At 31.2% G+C, this 10781-nt stretch overlaps 1 protein-coding gene across 1 annotated transcript; it reads left to right on the forward strand.

Moving 5' to 3' along the window:
* The first annotated feature begins 5038 nt into the window (after positions 1-5038).
* LOC126670176 (linoleate 13S-lipoxygenase 2-1, chloroplastic-like) lies at positions 5039-9817 on the forward strand. The gene is made up of 9 exons (XM_050363842.1): positions 5039-5375; positions 5613-5887; positions 5973-6210; positions 6300-6623; positions 6710-6795; positions 6879-6989; positions 7323-7624; positions 7851-8117; positions 9058-9817. Exons 1-9 carry the CDS (start codon positions 5039-5041, stop codon positions 9815-9817), a joined length of 2700 nt encoding a protein of 899 aa, XP_050219799.1.
* Positions 9818-10781: the final 964 nt, after the last annotated feature.

A 10781-nucleotide genomic window follows, 5' to 3' on the forward strand; every position in this document is an offset into this window, starting at 1 on the left:
TTACTTGTTCTATCCGTGTCTTAAGCTCTAGTAATGGTAGCGGGAAAATAGAGGTAGTTCCCTTCTTTCGGCTCCTCTATTTCATTGGATGGAAAGGCAAACCAAAGAACTAGTCTTTGTACGGCTGGATAATCCATTGTAGGAACTGCGATTTCTACGGTTGCACTGTTGTCTTTTCCAAAGATCGCCTAGAATTCTTTGATGAGTGGGAAAATTTCAACATTGTGAAACCTGAACACACACTACTAGAAAACACGATTTGAGCGACAAATAAAAAAAATTACCGACTTATTTAGCGACGAATTTCTAATCTGTTGCGAAATCCGTCAAATTATTGGCGAGATAACTCCCGCCAACAATTTGACAAGAATCATGAGGGATTTGAAATCTGTCGCTAAATTTTTGCAGCAATCTGTCGCTAATTCCACGGATTTAGCGACGGATTATTAAATCTATCGCTAAATTATCACTAAAAATAATTAGTTATGAAATTTTTTTATTTAAAAAATAATCATTAAGAAAACTATTATGAAAAAAGCTATTAAAAAATATTATTTATTATTTATTTATTTAATAAAACAATTATTTTTTTTAAAATAATTATTATGAAAAATAATTATTTTTTAAAAAATAACTATTATGAAAAAATAATTATTTTAAATAATTATTATGAAATTAATTATTTTAAATAATTATTATGCAAAAATAATTATTTTAGAATGCGGGAGTAAATATTTGTTCGTTTTAGTTATACTAGTTTCGCATTACGTGCTATGCACGTGGCTCGTAACGTAACTCGTCAATGTACATGTTAGTGAATTTATTATAACTATATCAATTTTTTATTTATAATTAATATTAAATTAGTTAAAATATTTTATAAAAATAAATATAATATATTCGGTTATTAAATTTTTTTTCATACTGAATTTATTCTTCTTTTGGTTTTATAATAACCATAATTATATAATTAACTTATTTTTATTAATAATATCTTTAAAAATAGTAAGATAGAAATTTAAATAATAATATATTGACTAAACATAGTATTTTAATTTTGTAGTTAAATCAAACTAAAAGATAGGTATTCCTACTAATTTGGAGATAATTTAGTTATTTTTTACATACTAAAAATTAAATTGGAGATAATTTAGCGACCTATTCTAATTAGGACTTTAATTACAATAGTGATTAATTAAATAACTAATTAGTTAATGACTATAAAACATTTATTTAGTAATAAACTGAAAAGGATTATTCAGTAAATTTGCATGTCCCCCCCATCCGTGCTTTTATATATAGTATAGATTAACTTATTTTTATTAATAATATCTTAAAAATATTATTAAGATAGATATTTAAATAATAATATATTGACTAAATATAGTATTTTAATTTTGTAGTTAATCAAACTAAAAGATAGGTATTTCTACTAATTTGGAGATAATTTAGTTATTTTTTACATACTAAAAATTAAATTGGAGATAATTTAGCGACCTATTCTAATTAGGACTTTAATTATAATAGTGATTAATTAAATAACTAATTAGTTAATGACTATAAAACCTTTATTTAGTAATAAACTGAAAAGGATTATTCAGTAAATTTGCATGCCCCCCCCCCCATCCGTGCTTTTATATATAGTATAGATTAAAATGTAATTTACATGGATATATAATAAGAATTTGAGTTGGTTAATATAGAGTTACGCGTAGGGGAGTTTAAGGGTTAAAGAGTCTTGGGTGAGGTTAATGGAAGCATGGATGATCTACTAGGAAGTTTGCAAAAATCGTGGTTGGGCGACAGTGGGTGACCTATCGCGGGTGGATGATTGACGGTGGGCAACGTATTAAATAATAATTTATTTTACGATTTAAATTAAAAAAATAATTTTTTTATTTGAAAAAATTAGCGACAGATTCATATCCATCACTAATTTTTTAAAATTCTATCGCTAATTTTTTTTCCGTTAATACTTATCGACGAATTCAATCCGTTGGTAATCCGTTTAGCGACGGATTTTTTGTCCATTTAGCGACAGACATAGCTAAATGGAAAAATTCTAGTAGTGACATGGGTCTTCGGATCCCGAAAGTTGGCAACGGCGTGAAAGAACTCTTGATTTTGCTCTGAAGTGAAAGATATATCTGATAACCCCCAAATAGAATTTGTTTAGCTTGACCACTTCGGTGCAGGACAGACTCTTTAAATAAGGCAGGATGCCTCTGCGGTTTTCTTTCATCTTGATATTATTGTTCCTCATTTCTGCCTCGTGTTGCCTCTCACTTAAGACACTGTTGAGCCACTTTTGATCAGTGGCGGGTTGATCCACGATTTCGTCCCTAAATTGGGTGCGCTCTTCTTAATACATTTGCTGAGTCCTGACTTTTCTTCTCATTTCCTCGACGAGGTTGTTGTTAGAGGCGATATTTGCCCTTCTAGTAGTAATGTTGGCTCGCTTTATTGCAAATTGGCTTATAAACTTTTAATAAATTGCAATTAGTCAAAAAAAATAGACTTAGATTACAATCTCTTCGAATTTTTTATTTTTATAGTCTGTTTGCAGATAATTACGTTTCAATCCTTCAAATTTGCAACTGCGCACTGATCAAATCAGCTTGAATCCAAACAACCGGACCACAAGCTCATCACTCGGACAAATTTCTCTTGAAATCATCACTAGACGATTCAATCCCTTATTACTTTTTACATGTCCGGAAAATAGGTGTTTATAAACCCTCGGTTGAAAAATCAAAATATCGGCAAATTCCTCTTTTGTTATCAAAAAGGGCAGATTAAGTATTTTAAACGGCATAGTATATACAGAAATGTCACGACGTTTATGATTTTTAAAGAAGCAAAAAAAATCAAATTTGTCGTTGTGCATTGATCTAATCCTTCAAGTTTGCCGTTGCGTATCGATCTAATCCGTTTGAATTCTAACATGCGGATCGCTAGCTCGTCATCCGGACAGGTGTCTCTGAAAATTATCATTGCACGCTTCAATTTCTTATTACTTTTCTATCTGTCCCAAAAGGAGATGTCTACAACCATCTCGTCTCCCTCCGCAACGCTTTTCGCCATTATCCATTTCCATAAAATGAAGCTAAAAGACGAAAGTAAAAAATTAAGAAGAATTCTCAATAAAACCATCAAAAAGAGAGAATAAAATAGACACTCTCGCAAGAGAAGAGGACAAGAAAATATCATTTTCTCAAGAGTTTAGGTTAAATTAAATAAAATTGTTAAATAAAATAAAATTACAAGTGTTTCTCAATCATATCCCGTTTTCGGTTAAATTAAATAAAATAGGGTTTTTCATGATGTTGAAAGTTTGCTCAAAATTTCAGCCGTTAGTGTAATATGATCAAAATTTATAGGTCATACAAAGATGGTAAAATGCTATAAAAATAACATTTTCGTTTTCTTTTACATCTGTGATGGTTCAATGGTTTTTGGGTACAAATAATTTGATTTAACAAAGTGCTATTTTACTTAACTTTATGAGTAATTTTTCTAAATAATTTATATTTAATTTTTTAAACTTGTTTAAGTATAAAAATTATTATATTAAAAACTAGTATTAAATTTTAGCAACAAATTATTCTCATAAATTTAGTTTACATAAAGTACTTAATTTTGAATTTTTTGAATTATTTAAGTTGTTAACTTTCTCTCCTATATTTTTTAACTGTATAAATTATTTATTTTATTATATTTTGTAAAAGTATTTGATATTATTCTATCATAAACTTTATTTTTTTAAAAAATATTTAAACTAAGTTTAAAATTTCTGAAATCCATGAGCTATAATTTGTATAATTTTGATTCCATAATTTCTACCATAAAGTATATTTCTAAAACTGATTTGTACATTTTGATTCGTTTAATTTTGTAAATTAGAATAAATATCTCCAACCTCAAAATTTATTTCCGGACATATAATCTTCATTTCAAACTCATATAATACTTCCTAAGCTAAAATAAAAGGTTAATTGTACAAAATAATCAATTAAGGAATCAAAAACTTGTAAAAATAAATCCCGAAAGTAGATATAGTTTGAAGCTTGCATAATTGTCCAATTTTATAAAATTTCCGAAGTAAAATGTTTTCAGAATATTTTTAGGATTTTGTTTTTGATAAAATGGTTATAATTGTGGGCTCAACTTTAACCATTTAATCGAAAATGTAAATGATAAAATAATTAATAGTTACATCTTAAATTTCAATTATAAGTTTTTTGTATCCACAATTTTTCAATTATAAGTTTATATTTCAATTACAAGTTTTATAAAAAAAAAATAGTAAGATGTAACTAATAGTAATTATTTTATCATAATATTTTTTGAAAACTATTGAGCAACAAAATTTATTTTTTAAAAATAATAAACATTTATTTTAATGTATAAATATAATGATGAGTGGGTAAATAATAACCAATCATACTTAATAATATAAAAATAGAAACTCAAGATAATAGTTAAAAGTTAAATTTAAAACTATAGATACTAAACTTATAATTAACCAGTTTGTAGAATAACAAACTAATAGAAAAATCAAATACGGTGGTCCTAAAGAAGTGAAAAACTCCCAATACATATAGTGGGAATATGTATCCCACCCAATGAATGTGCTAATGAATATTTACAATAAAAAAATCTTTAATTATTGTTTATTTATTTTTCATTAAATATTCCAACATGACAATCCTTCATTAGTTTGTTATGCATATGAATTTAAGGCAAAATAGCTACACTATTAAATACATAATTATTTTTCAAAAAGTTAAAATTATAAAGTGCACAATTGCCTACCATAAACTCGTTCTAAGTTCCCCCTACGTACAGTTACGTTGTATTATTATTGTACAACTATTGTGTTTGTATAATTATTTGTATAGTCGGAGCCATATATGTCGTAAGAAGCTATAAATACATGCATGATGCATCCCATTCGATGAACTAAATTGTAGCTTATATCTACCATCTCCTGTTTCTTACCATAAGCTTCTTCATTATCATTTTATTTTCAGGAAAAATGTTAAGTTGTCAGATTCATAAGCTTAGTTCTACAATAGCTTATTCTCCTTTGCCAACAACACCTTTCATTCACGCTGCTTCTTTTTCTTTTCTTAAGCAACAAAAATGTAACCCTAAAAAGAAACAGAATAGAAAGTTAAGTGTAGTTGCTCGTCTATTTAATCCGCCTATATCAGAATTTACGAATAAAACTGTAGTTAACGCCACCGTTACTGTTAAGCTAACAGTTTGTGGGATCATTACTAGTGCTGGTATAACTCAGCCTCTTGATCAATTGACTGATTTCAAGGGTAGAACTTTTCTTTTGGAGCTTGTTAGTGCACACCTTGATCCCAGTAAGTATTTACTATTACACAATCAATATTTATAAACTTAATATATAACAATATTTGTGAGACGTACCGTATGATATTTATTACTACAGAGACATGTATGAACAAAATAATCGAACACTAAGAGACCTTGCAAGCTAGGAGACAATGAATATCATAATTACAAATGCATTTTATGTGTTCAATATTTCATGAACTGCATAGTGCATGAAACGATTGCGAGTTTGATTGTGTTTACAGAGACGGGGCTTGAGAAGGGGACAGTGAAGTCATATGCTCACGTCGAGTTAGGAGTCCCGAAGGCTGGCGAAGTTAAGTTAAAGGCGAGATTTAGAGTTCCAGAAGATTTCGGTGAGGTTGGAGCTGTACTTGTTGAGAATGAACATTTCAAAGAGCTCTTCATTGAGAGCATACTTTTTGAAGGATTTCCCGAAGGCCCTCTTGCTGTTTCTTGCAATTCATGGGTTCATTCCAAGTATGATAACCCAAACAAGAGAATTTTCTTTACCAACAAGGTCCTTCTTACACTTCATTAACTTAGTGGCATAATTTAAATGCAACATGAATCTAACATATATGTGTGTGTGTGTGTTGTGACAGTCGTATTTACCATCAGAGACACCGGATGGATTGAAGAGGCTACGGGAAGAGGAGTTGGAAAATTTAAGGGGAAACGGAGAAGGGGAGAGACGGTCATTTGAAAGGATTTACGACTATGATACATATAATGATCTTGGTGATCCCGACAAAGACCCCGAATTGAAAAGACCTGTTCTTGGTGGTAAACAACACCCGTTCCCCAGGCGTTGTAGAACAGGACGTTCCCGCACCAAAACAGGTACATCGTAATAGTTTGCATAGATAATGATATCTAAATTAACAAACTTTAACAAAAATTTGACTAATAGTGATGTTGTGTTGATGCAGATTCATTATCAGAATCAAGAAGCATGAGCATATATATTCCAAGAGACGAGTCATTTTCTGAATTGAAACAAGCATCATTTGGCATAAACACGCTGAGATCTGCGTTGCATGCGCTGTTGCCTTCAATCGAGAGTGCACTTGTCGATAAAAAACGTGGATTTCCGCTCTTCACATCTATCGAAACATTGTTTAACCAAGGGATGGAATTGCCTAAAGATACCGATAAACCTTGGCATCTTCAAACACTCTTACCACGAATGGTGAAAACTGCTAAGGACACCGGAAATCAAATCCTCCTTTTTGAAACTCCTGAATTGTTAGACAGTATGATTCTCTCTCATTTATGTACATGACTGAGACTTTATAATAATAATGTGAGATTAATTGGATGCAATTCTTTAATCTCGCAGGAGACACATTTTCTTGGTTCAGAGATGAAGAATTTTCTCGCCAAGCTCTTGCTGGTCTCAATCCAATGTGCATTGAATTAGTTACGGTATTACTCTATATATTCAAGAATTATCTGCTTGCCAAATCAGAAAGTATTCCGTCATTAAGTTAATTTTATTCACATCACAGGAATGGCCATTAAAGAGTAAACTTGATCCTGAAATCTTTGGTCCAGCTGAGTCGGCAATCACAAAAGAAATAATTGAAAAAGAAATCAGGGGCTTTATGACTGTTGAAGAGGTATTTATATGATACAATATTGTCTTTTATGTTCCTTATGTTTGGCTGGATTCAAATTTAAATTGAGATATCATAGCTTAGACACAGTTAAATATATTATCAATTAAGTTGTACCGCAAATAGTATAGAATGATTCATAATCTAAAATCATTATTTCAAATTTTGGATATTTAAAATAATAGTCGGTGTTAATTTTTAATTTAAATTGAACTCTTTTAATAATATTTAGTAACGGTTGGAAACTATAGTATATTTTTGTTGGCTTTATATATTACTGTAAAAAATTTGAAGTTGTTACTAAACTGTTGACATTGTTATTATCACATTATGTAGGCTCTGAAGCAAAAGAGGCTATTTGTATTGGATTACCATGATTTGCTCTTGCCATATGTGGGTAAAGTGAGAGAGCTTGAGGGTACCACATTATATGGCTCTCGGACGCTATTCTTCCTTGTAGATGAATGCTCATTAAGGCCGGTTGCTATTGAACTAACTCGTCCAAAAATCAACGACAAACCACAGTGGAGGCAAGTTTTTACGCCAAGCTTTGATGCTACTAGTTGCTGGCTATGGAGGCTGGCAAAAGCGCATGTCTTAGCTCATGACTCTGGCATCCATCAGCTTGTCTCTCATTGGTAAGTGTTAATTAACACTATAACTACACGGTTGTTCTCGAACAATCTACATTTTTATAAATATGACCGAACTGAATTTGTCTATTTTATTCGGTTTTTGTAGACCTCTAGTCATATTCTAGGTTTTAAAAACTTCATTAAACCAACATTATTGTGAATTTTAAGTCTTTAAACAATAACATCATACTTGTTTCTAACGTAAAATAACACTTTAATGATTTTCCAGGCTAAGGGCTCATGCTTGTGTAGAGCCATACATAATTGCAGCTAATAGACAACTCAGTAAGATGCACCCAGTTTACCGGCTACTACATCCCCATTTTCGATACACAATGGAAATCAATGCCCTTGCTCGAGGGCTACTCATCAATGGAGGTGGAATTATTGAAACTACTTTCAATCCTAGCAAGTATTCCATGGAGCTTAGCTCTGCTGCTTATGACAAGCTCTGGCGTTTTGACACCGAAGCATTGCCAGCTGATTTGATTAGAAGGTAACATATTAAATTTAAAGGATTATTACTATTATTTCTCACCTTAAGTTAAAATTACTAGCTCTTTTCTCATTAAATTTTAAAATTATTATTTACTACTAATGTTTTAGTTCCATTTAACTAAATACCTCTTATAAAACATTTCAGCTATCTAACCTAAAAATCAGAAAGAAAAAGTGAGTTTATTTTAGTTTAGCACTTTCAGGATCTCTTGTTACTGCTCGTTATTAATGATTTAAGTAAGGTCGCGGGTTCGAACCGTATTCATGTATGCATAAGGGTGAGAAAAACAACCGGCTGACCGAATTAGCCAATCGAACCGATGAATTTGATCGGTTCGGTTTGATTAAAATGGTTAATTCGGTTTTATATAAGCAAATTTTGTTATTCGATTATCGGTTCAGTTTGAGTTTTAAATTATCCAAATTAACTGAACCGACTGAATTAATTAAAAAAATTGAGTCTTTTTGAAATATTTGAATTTTTCCTCATAATTTTTTCGGTTTTAACCGGACCGACCAAATTAACCGATCTATTCACTTGGTTCGGTTTTGAATTGTTTTTCCTATCCTACTTGGTCGGTTCGGTTTTCTCTTAAAAATTCTTAATTGGTCGGTTTGGTTGAACGGTTGATTTGGTTAAGTGGGTATCAGTTCGATTTCCACCGAATCGACCGAATGCTCATCCCTATGTATGCATTTGTTTAAAACTTGGCGTCAGAATTTGCCTCCCGTAAAGGATCTACATAGCTTAAGTGGGAATTAGTATGAACGTGGATGATTTATAGGTGTCGTGTCATTGTTGGGACCTGTTCAGGATACCTCATGGACCCTTTAACAAAAAAATATAATAGAACAATTTCTTAATAATCCTCATAGTATTAATGAATAGGCAACTCATTATTTTGATTATTTAGTTGACCGCTTTAATTGAATTTCAGGGGAATGGCAGTTGAGGATGCAACAGCAAAACATGGGTTGAGGCTCACAATTGAAGATTACCCATTTGCCAATGATGGGTTAGAGCTTTGGGATGCAATAAAGCAATGGGTAACTGATTATGTGAACCATTACTACCAGGAAGCAAGCAACATCAAATCTGACCATGAGGTCCAAGCATTCTGGGAAGAAGTCCGTACCAAAGGTCACGGAGACAAAAAAGACGAACCATGGTGGCCTATTTTGAACAACAATCACGCCTTAATCCATGTTTTGACCACCATTTTATGGGTTACTTCAGGTCATCATGCAGCCGTTAACTTTGGTCAGTATGCGTTTGCCGGCTATTTCCCCAATAGGCCAACAATGGCTCGAACAAATATGCCAACTGAGGATCCATCAGAGGAGGAATTCGACCTGTTCTTGAGGAAACCAGAGTACACTTTGTTGAAATGCTTTCCATCACAGATTCAAGCAACGAAAGTGATGGCTATTTTGGATGTTTTATCAGGACATTCACCTGAAGAGGAGTATCTTGGAGCCACGTTGGAACCATCGTGGGAAGCTGACCATGTCATTAAGATCGCGTATGAAAGGTTCACCGCAAGACTGAAAGAGCTAGAAGCAAATATTGATGAGAAAAATAAGGATTTGAAGAATGCTAACAGAAGTGGAGCTGGAGTTGTACCTTATCAGCTCTTGAAGCCATTCTCCGACCCCGGTGTCACCGGAAGAGGAGTTCCCAATAGCATTTCCATTTGATTTAATATTTTTAATGAGCAACAAGCTAAATGGCCATTGGCTAATGCATTGTTCATATTTCAAGCTGGAATATCTCTTTCCACTTCTAAACAAGGGTTAGGGATGATTGCATATAAATTTCATATACTATGAACATTAATAAAGTATGAAATAAAATTATTTGTTACAAGTATATATGGCCTTTAGGGTGGTTCGGCAGACCATTTTTAAAATAAGAATCATATCCACATTCTATAATTTTACATTAGTTTTTTAGTTTGAATTAATTACATAAAAAATCACGACCTTTGCATGTAATTTCATTTTAATCATGACTTTTAAAAGAGGCATTTAAAACCACGACCTTTCAATTTTTTTTCAAATTCATCATCATCTCAATGTATTTTTGTTGACTAAATTCTTCACTAAACTATTAATTAAAGACTCAAATTATAAATCGACACCAAATCTTATTATCTTTCGGTTAGAGTGTGTGAGATTGTGAATTTTTAGTCATAAAAAATACACCGAATTATAGATTTGAAATAAAATGAAAGATCGTGTATATAAATATCAACTTTTAAAAGTCGTGATTAAAATGAAACTACATGTAAAGGTCGTGATTTTTTATATAATTAACCCTTCTAATTTTGAAAAACTATCTTTAGAGATATGATTCCATTTCTAATGTTTCTTTTGATTATACAAATAATTCTAATACCCGCATAAAACTATTTTTAGGTTTTCCTACTTTCTTTTTCATCTATTAAATTTTGGCATAATTACTTAAAAACCACCCACGTTAAAACTTTTTTGCATTAGTACTCTGATCTAGGAAAAAAATTATTTGTACGCTAGTTTGGGTTCTTATGTTTCACCTCTACCCCGAATAAAGATATAATTAATGATTTAATTAATTGAAGGATAAAATTATTAGAAACAAATAAATAGAAAGGTTACATCATATATTTTTCTATTTTAAAAA

This window comes from Mercurialis annua, linkage group LG2 (assembly GCF_937616625.2).
Source record: "Mercurialis annua linkage group LG2, ddMerAnnu1.2, whole genome shotgun sequence".
In the NCBI taxonomy this organism is placed as follows: Eukaryota; Viridiplantae; Streptophyta; class Magnoliopsida; order Malpighiales; family Euphorbiaceae; genus Mercurialis; species Mercurialis annua.

What these genes read in the sequence shown, in the direction of transcription:
- LOC126670176 (XM_050363842.1), top strand. Translation starts at nt 5,039, where the DNA reads ATGTTAAGTTGTCAGATTCATAAGCTTAGTTCTACAATAGCTTATTCT. An exon ending in GAATTTTCTTTACCAACAAG is followed by an intron (nt 5,888 to 5,972) that starts GTCCTTCTTACA and finishes GTGTTGTGACAG; the next exon opens with TCGTATTTACCATCAGAGAC. An exon ending in CATCAGCTTGTCTCTCATTG is followed by an intron (nt 7,625 to 7,850) that starts GTAAGTGTTAAT and finishes ATGATTTTCCAG; the next exon opens with GCTAAGGGCTCATGCTTGTG.